Source organism: Alosa alosa, chromosome 2, assembly GCF_017589495.1.
Source record: "Alosa alosa isolate M-15738 ecotype Scorff River chromosome 2, AALO_Geno_1.1, whole genome shotgun sequence".
Classification (NCBI taxonomy): domain Eukaryota; kingdom Metazoa; phylum Chordata; class Actinopteri; order Clupeiformes; family Clupeidae; genus Alosa; species Alosa alosa.
In genome coordinates, this window is record NC_063190.1 from 15,263,372 (window position 1) to 15,278,010 (window position 14,639).

At 42.3% G+C, this 14,639-nt stretch overlaps 1 protein-coding gene across 2 annotated transcripts in view; it reads left to right on the forward strand.

The window, feature by feature from the left end:
* The window catches only part of nova1 (NOVA alternative splicing regulator 1), a 41,343-nt gene that overhangs the window by 6,392 nt on the left and 20,312 nt on the right, over positions 1-14,639 (forward strand). For both annotated transcript variants that reach the window (XM_048237840.1, XM_048237841.1), the window contains exon 2: positions 5,084-5,227. In XM_048237840.1, the coding sequence (XP_048093797.1) occupies positions 5,084-5,227 (144 nt within the window). The remainder of the gene's footprint in view (positions 1-5,083; positions 5,228-14,639) is intronic.

The following is a 14,639-nucleotide window of genomic DNA, read 5'->3' on the forward strand; positions in this document are numbered from 1 at the left end:
GTTGTCCTGGGTGAGCCGCAGTAGTCTGTGCTCTTGCCCGTGGGATCAACCGTGCTTCTCCCTGCTATCATGCTGATCAGCTGCGTGCCCATCCATGCGTAGAGCGTCAGCTAACTGGCCGGCCGGTCGAACAAACAGTTTTCAGTTTGTCTATTTGTCCTTTCTTTTAGCTGTGTAGCGTAGTGTATCCTTCAGTACCCCCAAACACTCCCACCCCCCCTACACACTCATACATACACACACACACACATGTCCTTCACGTAGCTGTGGCCGCAAGGTCCAAATGACATGGCGGCGTTAGCCATCAGTCATCGTGAGGGGGGCGCGAGGCAGTGGCAAAGGCACAGAGCGAGCAGGCAGGCAGCCGCTTCGCCAGCGGTGCACTGGTGGAGTGACGTCACCCCAATGCACCGCGTTTACCTGCAGTGTTCAGGTAGCTGGGTGCTGGGCTATCGTACGGTTTCGGCCGCGCAAAAATGGAGGGGGAGGTTGAGCTGCGTACCCTCAACGCCCTCTATCATTATGACCACAAACACACCCACGACCACCCTTTCATGCTCTCGTGCTCCCGTCTGAAGCCCCAAGGGACTCCCTCAACAGTGTTAGCCTGGTGGTCAGCACAACCTTAATCTCAGTCCACTCTGTGGATCTCCAGCTAGAGGTTAGGCTTGCCATGTCTTTGGTATGTATGAGGTGAAATATATATGTATATATATATGTGCACCTATGTGTGTGGAGTGTGTGTGAAAGAGGAAGCATATGGAGTATGCAATGGGAGTGAAAGGGAGATCGACTGGAAAGACAGGAAACCATGGTGGCGTGATTTAACATACAGATCACGTAGAGGTACTGACACGCACGCACACAGGCTCGTACACACTGGCACACATGTTGAGACATATTTTAGTGTAATATTTTCACTAGACTTAGCTTAGAGGTCTTCTTGGGAAAATTAGGAAATTCTAATGAATGGAAAAAAAAATCTGAAAATTCCAAGGTAGTCTGTGCGCATTTTCATACTTGTAGAAATACACTGTGCATTTGGAATATTTAAATGTAGTGTTACGAGTATGCTCGAGAATATAAGGTGTGTTAGTCATTGCAGTGGTCTAGGAATCTGCGGCGGTTTAAAATTAATATGGTGACCTATGATAGTTGCTCTTTTTGTGTGTGTGTGTGTGTGTGTTCCTGGTGCATTTCTGAAGGTGCAGTGGGCATGTGTTCCCCCCATGACCCTGAGCATGTGAGGTCTTGTGTGTGTGTGTCAAGTAGAGGAGGATGTATTTGTTGGTGGGGGGTCTGCTTTCTCACATTAGGGGGTGAATGACACATACCTCTGGTGTGGATTACATTTGTCAGCTTCAGTCAGGATATGCAGGGCTTGATTACTTTTGCCTGATCGCTCTGGTCTCATTTTCATTTGCTTGGATTAACAAGCCCTTCTCTGATGTTAAGTGCCCTTGTCTTGGTGGGAACATCTATCTCCGGCACCAGGGAAAAAAGACGAGAGAAAACGAGAGAAACGGTGCATTTGTTGGAGTGACAGAGTGCTGGAACATGACCAGCAACAAGAAGCCGAGAAAGAGAAGAAAGGAATCAGGGAATCTGATAGACAGTGCGCTCGTGCCAAACCAACGCCTCAACACCACCACCTCCACCCCACCTCACCCTCCTCCTCTCTGCCTCTTGCTCCCCCCTCCGACCTCACACATTGCGGAGATAGTAGCTGGGTTTGGAGAAGACCTGGCCTTGACATGCTATGCATTCAGCTGGTCTAGGCCAGATCTGGGCCAGAGTTGTCCCAAGGGGGCCCCACCTGCTATGTAGGTGGTTACCCCTTTACTGCTCCACTGCATTCTCTTCTCCATCTGTAACATCGTAATGATCTCCTTTGGTGCTCATCTCGCCTTCTCCTGGGTTAACCAGCATCCTCTCTGGGTTACCATCTCTCCTACCATCACTGGCCTCTCGCCATTGCCCCAGCAAAGCTGTATCTACAGTCAGGTTTTGAAACAGGTCACATTACAGTGGTGGGATGAGGTCAGGTGATGATATATAGAGCTCTCCACCATCTTGTGGTGGGAAGGTGTAGCAGAGTTGTGCAGACTGCACAGGTGCTGGGAAAGGTTGGTGAGATCCCTCCACATGCCAAACAGATCAAGTGCCTTTTGAAGAGCTGATTCTTTTAGGGCTTGTCAAAGAGGTCTGTCCTGGTCTCTTGGCTCGCTGCTTTGCTTGTCGGCCATTGTTATCAACTCTTAACTGGCAAGAAAGAAGATGTCATTAAACTGAAAATGATATATAAAACTTTGAGTTGAAAGACTAATTCAACAACTCTACGAACTGTTTTGAGCAGTATTTGAGTAGCAAACCACAGGTTGATTAGACATATGATATAGATATTATTTTGTACCCCAGCTGCATTCAGTAATTCAGGTATATCAATTATTTTTACATCATATAAACATATTAAGTTGTAGTTTGAGTGAGAATACATCACAACGTGTTACAACACCTGGTCACATTTTGGCTTACATAATCAAACCTCCTTCAAACACTCCTTGCTCTTATATTAATAAATTATTAGCACGAGAGCAAATGAAATGACATAGCCATGAGCTAAGAAACAGAGTCCTGTAAATTAATGTGATGTAACCACAAAGTATTTAATTTTCAATGTTTTGTCGCCCGCAGGACTTTCTAGATCATTCTCAGTGACAGAACCTCGCACCTCAGAGGACTGTGTTACTGAGTGCTATCATGGTGATGATGGGGGTGAACCGCTGTTACAGTTGTGGGGTTTTTTCTCAGAGCCTGTACAGCAGTTATGCAAAAATGTGTTATCTTGAGTGTGGGGCATGTGCAGAGTATCCTGCCGGGGGAGTTAAATGTGGCTCTCCAGCACACAGTGACAGATGCCCCAGAGGCATAGTTGTATAGGAAGAAGAGAGAGAGAGAGAGAGAGACAGACGGAGAGTTGAGTCAATGAGAGTGAGTAAGGGTGAGATTTACAGAACAAAAACATGTAGACATGTTCACACAACAAAAGTAAAGGCCCAAAATGCACAAGCAAACAGGATTTTTTTTTTTTAAATGCTATGGTCAGCTCCACAACATAATGTCAGCAAGAAAGTAAATGTAATGCACTTGTAGTTCATTTACATTTTCCTTGGGCTGATGGGACATGAAAATCTTTGCTACCATAGCAGTTACGTTACAGTTACGTTAGAGCACCAAGGAGCTTTGTCACAGGGAAACGAACAAATAAAAGGAAAAAAAAGAAAGAATGAAAGGGAGAAAGAGAGACTACGTCACTCCCTGGCAAGTGTCTCCCATACAAATCTGCGGGATCAGCCTCCCATATGGTCGTGCGAGTTACACACACACACTGGATCGCAGTCAAGTCCTCGGCTCGCCGAAAGGCTCCAGCTTCTGTTGCACCAACACAGCCTGGTTTCACAGGCCGTCGTTCTGAGCCCTCGGCTCCTTGTCCTGAGCCGCGAGGCTGCTGGGGAATTAGCCCAGCGCTGGTAGCTACATGGCTCTGGTCTCATGGTGAAGTCTCGTGTACCCGACTTGTTAGGCGAGGGATTGGGCTTGGCATGACGAACATGATAAAACTCCGAGATATGGCAAAGTTAAAATTAGACTGCTGCGAAAAAAGCAGGTCAATTTTTCTGCGCTCAGGGAAAAATCTGGGACAGAATGTGTCACCCAAAACGACCGAGAAGGAGAGAGAGAAAAAAAGAAAACTGGGACTGGCGATTATGGAGAGTCACCTGTGAAAACTTAAGGACAGGTATACGGGGGAGATCGAGAGAGAGAAAGAGAGCAAGATAGAGATGGAGTAGACTCATTTTTCACAAATAGAACTAGCTGTCTGCTCTGTTTGCAGTGGCCTCAGGGGTCTTCATATGTGAATGTCAGGAGCTCTGTAAAGCATTCATGATGTATTAAACAGAATTAAGCTCTCTTGTCCCTGTTGCCTACTACCCAGTCTAATTAGGTCACCATGACTGAAAAGTAATGCATTGGGCATCATCTATTTATTGAGTACCACAGAACACCAACATTGAACACCATTTTTGCATTTAACAGCATCTGTGATGAAGCCTTTCATGGAAAAACAAATCAGGAAAAGTACATTAGTAGCAAAATTTTGCATCAATGATCTAATATCTCTCTCAACTGAGTGATCGGAACAGAGGCTGTGAAAAATAAGGCCGGAAAGGTTCTGAACATCTTGATGTTTCCCATCATTTGCAAACACTTTCAGTTAATCTGAATAGGCTGTTTTGTGCTAGACTGTTCATGTTGAAACACTTACCTACATTTTGGTAAAAAAGATTCAAATAAATGAATATAAAGCATGTTGCCACATAGTCTAGCACAAGAATCCGAAAAGCAGCACAATATTTTAACATCGACATGGCAAAATCTTCTAGACATTAATAGACTGAATTGCTAAACCTAAGAGAGTTAATCCATTGCCTTCTCTGTATTAACAAAAAACTAAAAGAGATTAGAGCTGGCTATCGCTGTGTTCTGTGTTGTTTCCTTAGATGAGATACGAACGTACAGCTCATCACACTCTTTCACACTGCCTCTCCTTGAAGTACCACAATGCCAAAACGGCATTTGCAATTACCCCCAAACGAATGAGGGAGCAGGCCATTTTAATCGAGTTAATAAATCACTGGGTTACACCTGCGTATGTGGAGCCTCTGCAGTGATGGATAAAAGCACCTTGGTAGAAGTGTGAGGACTTGCCCATCCTGAGAAATGTGATTCCTAAAGCACAAAGAGTCGAAGCACAAACTACAGCATAAAGGAGACTTGACATGCAATTAACTGATATCACCTGATTTTGAGGCTTTTTGCGCTATGTCTTGTTTTTTTTTTGTGATTGTGATTGTCATGCATGTGCAATGCAGCATTTGTGGCGCTGATGTGAACCTATAAACAATGTCTCACTGTTTCAGGCCTTGTCATTATGGGATGTGTCGTCATGAGGCTCGGCCATGAGTCACACCAGGTTGACTTTTTGTTTCCTTCATGTCCTTCATTCCTCATTTTTTTGCAGAGGAGGGCGAGTACTTCTTGAAAGTGCTGATCCCCAGCTATGCAGCCGGATCCATCATCGGCAAGGGAGGCCAGACCATCGTCCAGCTGCAGAAGGAGACAGGGGCCACTATCAAGCTGTCCAAATCCAAAGACTTCTACCCAGGTAGGCCCATTCAGCATTGTGGTTTGTAGACCTGGTTTGGTTTTGCTGGGTTCAAAAGATTACTTTTGCTCTGTTGTTGCTAATATGATTTGATTGTGCTCAGTATGCAAGGTAATAGGGTAATTAAGTGTGCTTGCAAAGCAGCACACTTATTGTTCTTCTTAAGTTTTATTATTATTTTTCCCGTCTCCCTAATTTTTTGTCAGCCCTAGCGCCTAGGCCCTTTGAGACAGAGACACCGTTCCAACTTTAAAACGTCCGGTCAGTACCGGTGTAAGTTGGTCGCGAAGATGGCGTCAGGTGGGCGTGCGTTCGTCCGCCATATTGGATTGAACAGAAAGCGAAACTAAATTTTCACAGGTCACAAATTTGGTCCGAACGCCACGAAACTTGGCGTACATTATCCTTGGACCAAGCCTCACAAATGTTAGCGGAAGGATTTTTGATTTTCGAAAGCGTTTGCCCGTCACAGCCAAAGCGAAATCGGCGGGCGAAGCTCGAAACAGGAAGTCGTCCATATCTCAGGAACACTGTCACATATCGATACCAAATTTTGTAAATGAACTGGGGACTCCAGTGTGAGGGTGCATAGGCATAAAAAAACAAAAGGAATATTCCAAAAGTTTCCATCATTTGGTAACTCACACCATTCACTTTTTCACCATTCACCTTCTATCACAATGCCTTCCATGTATGCACAATGTCTCAGAGCAGACACAAGGTCTCCAGGCAACATTGCCCAATCATGAAATCTTTGCTCTGCCATGGGATAGTATGGACTTGTTGAGTTGTTTTCACATTGACGGTATTCAAATTAAATTTTTCATTATTGTTACATATCATGATGGGAGAGTATTATTAAAAATGTTACAAGTATGCAAATGCATATGTTTACGGGCATTTAGGTTTTACTGTGTTGTTTTGTTGTAAAGACATGCAAGGCATTCTGGGCCATGTAATGAACAGTGGTCGGCAGCACTCCATAGGCTACATTATTAATATGAATAGGTGTTTCTGTAAACCTAGGGATAATAAACAGCTATCTCTGTTACAAAAACGAGCTGGTAATGGCTCATTGAAGAGGGTACTATGATAAAAAGATTGTTTTCCTAAAAGCATGGAGTTGGACGAAAGAATAAACAATCAATGTCACGTTAATGTTAAATAGCCTAGAACTATCTGAGCGCTAGGTGGCAACGTTGAATTACATTTCACTAGTGTAGCCTACTTGAAATCTGATTGTGAGATTCCCAAGTAAGGAAGGTGCAAATATTATGTAATTTATCATGGGAAATTATTGGAAATGTTATTTCTTGTTTATTCTAATTGCAAACCACACACATCCATTCGGAATTACACGTACACATTTAATACTGAAAGACTATCATTTCGTTTATTTGATGTTGCCTTAGCAACACAGCCTTCAGAGCAAAGATTCTAGAACAGGGCGTCAGAAAGACCGTTTTGAGTTTGTGGCCAAGAACCTAAAATATCGGTTTCCATGTGCTGGATGGTGTCGTCCTTTATGAAAGTAAGTGTTTTATACAGTTAACGTTACAGACATAATGAGTCATGTTGTAGTGGTCAACATAAATGTGCCCCTTCTGTTATTAGAATGCTAAGCGGAGAAGCATGCTAAGCAGAGATTTAGTATCATTAATTTCTTGTGTGGCTAGCTATAGGGAGGAGGAGATGTAGTGCTATGTTGCTAATTGGGATTTATGTTGTTTAGCGTAATGCCATGGTCATTTGATATGAGATGCTTGTACTTTCGTAAGCCGTCACGTGTAACTTTAGGACTGCTATTTTTTTTACTAACAGTAATTCACGAAGCACTTTAGCCTAAAAAAGTAGCACCTACGTCTGTAATGGCTTAAAAAAAGTGGCAAGGACTCCTAACGCGATGTTTTGAAATCGTCTACTATTGTCTACAGGAGCTTCAATGCGAGGGAACTTGCATTGTAGGCATAACTAAGGGATGCAATAACACCACCAACAACCAAAACTAGCCTACTCATTGTCAACATGTACATGAAATGTAACGTTTCATGTGGATCAAATTAAAATGTTTTCTTTGCAAACGTAAGCATAGGCATATGGTGACAGATTAATTTATTAATGCTGCTGTGTGAATCACGGTAGCCTTGAAATGAAGTGGCCACTTCTTAATGGGACCCACTGTATGGAAGTGGGATAAGTAAAATAGAGATGTTTTAAATAAGATAAGGTTAATCAGAATTCTACGATATGCCTGCTTGACAACGGCAGAGATAGAACTGGCCTTTGGCCATAGCAACCATCCATTTAGAGCGACTGGCCTTCATAGCAACCAAAGATCTGAGCTGTGTTGCAATGTGAGGCAAAGTATAGAAAGGTGATGAAACATACAGAGACAGGTCAAAATATAGTGCAATGTAGACAGTAGTATACAGGTGATTTACAGGCGGTGGTTTAGAGTAATATGAAGTATTCCTTTATTCTGAGATAGGCTACATCAATAGGCTCTCAAAACAACCCCAGGCTCACAAAACAATCCCAAACAGACATACGGTCTTTATAGAGCAAATCCATATAGATTATTTGTCAAATAAACCAGTAAAACATAATTTGTGGGATGGAATATATAACATTCATACTCATAGCTCATATTTTTTAAATAAATCAGTGAAAAAGTATCCTGACAAACAAGTAGCTTTTTAATGCCTTGGTCATATTTCATAATTTCAATTCCTCTGTAGGTTACCTGATAGCCCAGTTTGAGAGGCTTAAGACACGTGACATTATTTATTTTTGCAGCCAATCACTGCTGTCATTTTATTTTATTGATTTGATCTCAGTCATAGAAGCTAAATTCGAAGGCAGGCCAAAGGTAAAATCCAACGAATCACATTCAACCCGCAAGCCAATAGTTGAATAGCCCTCTCCTAGAGCTTTTGGGATATTGCCACTGCTCCAACACTGAAAGGCACCGTTACAATGCCTGGATCAAGCCAGGTTCAGCATAGCGTATGCCACTGTCTGCTCACGTTGCTGACCGGACCAGGGCAAGCACACTTTCGCAGTTCCCGCCGGAAATGCAGTCTAGTTTTATGGTGAAATTGTATGTAAATCTTATGGCGACCGGTGTCATAGAATAATGCCTGAATGCTCACCAAGATACAGGGTGTCGCTGCACTGAGGAAATGACCTTGAAATAAAACTGAAGGTCATTTGCTATTATAAGATTGTGTGAAAAAATGATACATTTAAGGCTAGCTATATTTACATTTTGTCACTATGAAATACCTAAGTTCTTCTGAATGCCAATGACTAAACACCCATATGTAAATTCATGCAATCTGAGAGACTACTTTTTGTTTTGCTTGACTTTTTGCTGATGTGCTATATCACCATCAAGACAACTCAGCAGTATGGTGGAATTGGTTCAGTCTAATTTGAATGTTTGTGCCAGTTGCTGATCTGCTCAGAATATATCCTGGAATGTTGAAAAGAATACCCTGACAAAACATATATCCACTATGAACAATCTGAAAAAAGGCCATCTAGACATAATCCAAGTGTGTATGATACACACTCCAAGCACAGTCGTAGTTTGTGTGAATTATGGAACCATTGGTTTCATAGTATGAAATTCTTTCATTATGGTGGGGGATATTTATTGACAACAGACTCACTTCCGCATGAGTGATAGCAAATCCATGGCTCCTCGTTTTCTTTTTGGATACTGTGGTTGCATCTACCCCATCATCAGTCACCAATAAATAAGACTGATTCAGCCTGAGTCCGGCTCCTCTAAATCAAGGCGATGCGATTGATCTTGCAGGGGAGGGAAAAAACGAATATCGAAGAATTGTTCATTTCTAGAAATACTATCTTCATGACAAAACCTAACTAGGAGAGCTGAGAGCTTTTGCCCCCTAATACTAATAAGTCTTGCACTGAGGGATTTTTTTTTTATCTTGTTCTTCCTTATTTAATGTTATGTTATATCAGTTGATGAGCTGTTCAGGAGCAGGACCGTATCTGTCTCTGATATGGCTGGGGTGTGAGCCGCTAGTGAGGAAAGATGAGAGGGTGTGCCATCTAACATTTATTTTACATTAATGATAATGCCTCATCATTAAGAGACTATCCTCCTTTTTTGAACAAATTGACCACTGGATGTGACCCAGGGCACATCTTCCTGCATCAGCTGTTAACCGGCATGGGGAGTTCACAGACAGGGTGAGCAGGTGCTTTTACAGGCCAGCCTTGACATTCCTTCTGAACTTTCTAGAGTGAGACTTGGTGTCCTTGAGCCTCCCCAAAAAACAACTCCAAAGAAAGTAGTGAACTGTTTCGTCCCTCTTGGCTGAAGGTGTCTGTCATTTGCTGAGACTGCAAATTGCCCAGGTGTCCACATCCTCCATTTGCTCGTGCCAAACTATCTAACCCTCCTGCATATGTCCTGTCCTCCCCTCTCCCATCCCAGCCCCGTCCCAATGCCTCTGCAGCCACCAAACGTATGGACCAGGAGAATGCCATTCAGCCATAGTGCCCTTGGGAACTCAGGGATTGGTTTTAGTCCACTCTTAAAAGCCAGTGTAGACCTAATACCTCATATCCAAAATATATATGTGAGATCTCTAAAAATGAATACTTACCTATGACTAAAGAGCCTCAAATAAGAGGAGTGATTTGTTTTTAACAACGCACATTTGTAATTTTAAATCCTTAAGAAAATAATTTCACTCAGGGGAGACATGTCTTTCCCTTCAATGCGCTGTTGTTGCTGCTGCTTCTGTTGTAGGTCATAGCTGCTGTTTGAGAGCTGCTAACAGACAGAGTACAGAGGAGAGGAAAATCCTGTGGGGACTCTCTCTCTCTCTCGCTCTCTTTCTCTCTCTCTCTCTCTGTTTGTGTGTGTGAGTGATGTTTTTAAAGAAGAGAACACCCTTGGGATTGTGTGTGTAAGTGAGTTCACGCCTGCGTTCTGGGGAGTGTTGGAGTCTTGTGTGTGTGTGTGTGTGTGTGTGTGTGTGTGTGTGTGTATGTGTGTGTGTGTGTGTGTGCACATGCGCGCATGTGAGATATGTCTGTGTGTGTGTGTGTGTGTGTGTGTAAGAGAGAATGTGTGTGTGTGTGTGAGAGAGAGAGAGAGAGAGAGTATGAAGTGCAGACTGTGAAGTGTTGAATAGCTCTGTCCTCATTCATGTGCGGCATTCATTGAAACACTCCTCTGATTTGATCTTCTTAGGACACCTCAAGACCACCTGCTCCAAGCCCCCACCCCTCTCTTTCTTTCTCCCTCCCTCTCTCCTGTTCTCTCTCTCTCACAGGCACACTTAAATCGGCACATAATCATACTGTCTGCCCCTCTCTTTCTCTGTCTTTATCACTCTATCTACCTCCATCCAACTAAACTTTCTGCCCTGCTATCCTTTTGTCTATCCCGATTCCTATGTTGCCTATCCCCTTCTTTCTTCTCTGTTTTGTCTCTGTTTGCCTCTGTGCTGCAGTTATAAAAACCCATCCATATAGTCAATATATCTGATTTATAGCTGGGTGGCATAGACAGTGTGAATTTAATAGGTTTTATGATTTATAATGAGTCATAATCGCAATGCAGTCCTAAATGCTTGCGTGCCTAATTCAAATTTTACACATAGTATTAATATCACTATTATTAGAATTCCTGCTTTCATCACTAACGTCAGTAAAACCTTTACTGTCATTCTTAATACTACTTGCACTGCCAGATTCAATACAACTATTAACACCACGGCCTGTCAAACTAAGACATTCCTCCTTAACACTGCCCTTACCACTGGTGTTAGTAATAGTGTTACTACTACAGGAAATACAGCACTGATTTGCAGCCAGTGACGGTTGCTGTTAGCCTATTGCAGCAGAAGGAATCAGTGCTGTCATCGCCAGCCCATCATTATCAGTATCACTGCAGTGTGCTGCATTCCCACTCTAGACTGCTATCAGTCATGAAACACAGCCTGTGGCAGCACACACAGACACACACACCAATGTTGCTTCAGGCTCTTAGTACGGCGATTGGTTGTGTGTAGTCTACCTAAACTACTGCTGCTACTTGTGCTAATGGGGAATACTATTAATAAGTACGGCTGTGAAAAAAGAGCCATCTCTCCATGATGTTGTTTGTCTTCCAAGGTGTTGAAAGTAAAGCTTTTGGAGCTGGCCAGGATCAGGAGAACACTATAAAAAGAATCCCCGTTCACACACACACACACACACACACACACACACACACACACACACATGCACACAGATGCACAGAGAGAATTACATTTCACACTCTTGCCCTGTCTTGCTCCCACACACACACACACACATGTACATTTTTGATGACACAGTTCAGATCCTGCAAGGGTTATGAAGCCTTCAGTAGTCATTCTAACATCATATTGTACACACACATGCACACACTGTAAACCATACTAAAGCAATGGACATTTAGAGCACTATTTGACCTAAAACAATACAGCCAGCGAGTCCTATTCCATTCCTTTCCATTGCCCTCCCCCCACATTTCATTATTTCACTACAGGGTTACACACACATGCACATAGTGGTGCATTGACTCCCCTCTGATGGACATAGCCTGAATGTCGACAGGTGCTTATAGGACAGATGTGTGACATCCAATCCTGTGAGAAAAGAAGATGATGACATCACAGTAAAGGAACACAAATGGCCGAGCCAGAGGCCTGTTGCTCAGAAACAAATGACACCACCTCTGCCAGCTGGCCTCTCTCTTATTCTCTTTCTCAGAATGGGGATGTGATAGCTACCACTCACATTTGCTATATGTTGCCCAATTGAAAAACAGATTGTATTGATATATTTGTCAGGCTAGGATTAACCCCTATCCAGCTTACCACTAGGCAAAACCTTGTTTTGGTTGGACTAAGCCTATTCAGTGAAAAAAAAAAAATGGGCATCTGAAAATAGTTTAGTTCAGAGTCCTGATGTCAAAAAAAGTAATTTGGGCAATTTTTTTTGTCATCTGGGAGCTGGCTCCATAGTGCATAACAGCTAAATGCAGCGTTGCCTTGTTTAGTTCTGATAGTGGGTTTCAACAGGAACATTTCTCCTGTGATCAGTGAGGTTTAAGTGATGAGTATTGCTGGAACATGTCACACAGTCTCATTGAAGGGCAAATCTGGTGTAAACTGATTCAAAGCCTTGTTGTTCGAACTCACCAGGCACTGTCCAAAGGACAAAGAACAATAAAATGTGTCATAACCTAGACAAGTTATGGACAAGAAAGTAAAGCTGACTCAATATGACAAAAAAGCCTTCGGTATCTTCTTTCCATTACAGGGTTTCCCCAGGTTTGACCACCCCAAATAAGACTTTTTTTAAGACCTTTTTAAGACCACTTACATGAAAATTAAGACCTACATCACACCCATTATGCGGTTGTAAAACACCAGATCAAATCCATAATGACAATTAAAACAACACTTCCCCATGATGTGCTGTCCTCTCCTTTCGACTGATTATGTTGATTCATTGCTGCCGGTGCGAAAACCCAAAGTATTGTTTGCGCATATCCTAAGAAATTAGACTAGTGTAGTTGCCACGATACCAAAATTATTGTTTCGATACCGATACCACATCAAGAATTGCGATTTCGATACTTCTTCGATAATTCTTAAAAATGTATTTGATTTGGGGCCCAGATTTGACATCATCAGTAATATTGAATATAGTGTTATCATTCACACCAGTGGGCATCCTAGATTCTGCTTGACTCTTTCCACACATGGGAAATTATGGCTTATTTCATATGTTTCCATTTCATATACCTTCGAATTCATATAAAGTGTACAGTTAATGTATAGTATTTTTTAATCTGCATAATTACTATTAATCTGCTTAATTGCTAAACATATTTAGTAATTTGAATACTTAATATTTATTTTTAAACTATTACACCTAGGCAAATTTTAATGTGGTGTGTAGGCCTAGGTGTAATTGAGTGTTTGTCACTTTAAGAAATACATGAGTAATTACTGTAGCCTTCAGTCTCACGGTTTTAGGCTAGTGAATAATAGTTGCACATAATGCATAAGGATATGTGGATGCAATTCATTGTTGTCTGTCATTAGATAAAATAAATGTAAATAAAAAACTATCAAGTTCATAGAAGGGATCATGTTCAATAAGGATTTTAGCACTAATTACGAATGACATACATGACCTGAGCTAGCAGAATTAGTTAGCAAGGAGCTCTCTCCAGATGTAAAAGTTTGCAAAGGTTGCGCTGCCTATTTCTAAATGATATTAAACCCAATAGTAGACCTACGTACATCTCATAGCCTAGGTAGGTTAGCAACACAAAGTTGAGAGGTGCAAGTGAGCAAATCAACTTGATATTAGCCTATTATTATGTGTTACCACAGAATCACTTAAGCTAAACTAGCAGCCATGTCTCGCCAGGCACGACAGTTGCGCATATGTGTGTGAGGAGAAAAGACGCACAGCCACAGGCTTGGGGAGGAGGCACTAGAAGCATGCCTTGAACAAGAACACGGTCATTCTTAAAAGTATTGATACTAATAAAATTAGGTATTGTGACAACTGCTAATAGCTATGGCGACACTTTTTGTAGTATCGGGGTGCACCGTGCAACACTAAATTAGGCGATCTCTGGCGTTAATCAACACCCCCTGTTGAATTTTCACATTGTTGTTGTATTTTTTTCCTAGCCAAGAAATCTAGAGCGCACCCTAGTGGCGGCAAATTAATTTGCTCAGCCTGTGCGTCTAGTATCAAACCATAGGGATTTCTATTGGCTGACGCCATCCAATCACAGCGCTCTATTTTGTTAGAGAGTCTTAAGGCGGGCTTAACAGGATGGCGACAGTCCTGCGACAGTGAACAACAAGGAAGGTGGCTATGGCAAACGAAGAGCGGTTGTTTGAATCGGCGTTGGCGTCAACTTTGGAGGAGTTGGACTTGTGCTTTTCTTTGAAAGTTGAGCAACACAATGCACTTAAGTCATTCCTTTCGAAGAAGGATGTATTTGCCGTTTTGCCGACCGGATACGGATATGGTCGTAGCGCTGGCCTATTGCATGCCTAGGCAGTTTGAAAGACAATTCTCTGCCCGCCCCTTGGATTAAGCGAGGTGAATGGCTCGATTCCAGACTATACATTTCAATGATATAGGATGGCCCGCCAGGCTAGTTTTTTCCCCCATTTCACCTTGCTTGCAGGCTAGTATAATTAAAATTGAAGACCTTCGTTTAAAAAAATTAAGACTTTGGCAACGGAATTTAAGACTTTTTCAGACCTTAATTAAGGAACATGACATTTAAGACCGTTTAAAGACTTTTTAAGACCCCGCTGGCTACCCTGCATTATGTCAGGAATACCAAAAGTACTTCTATAAT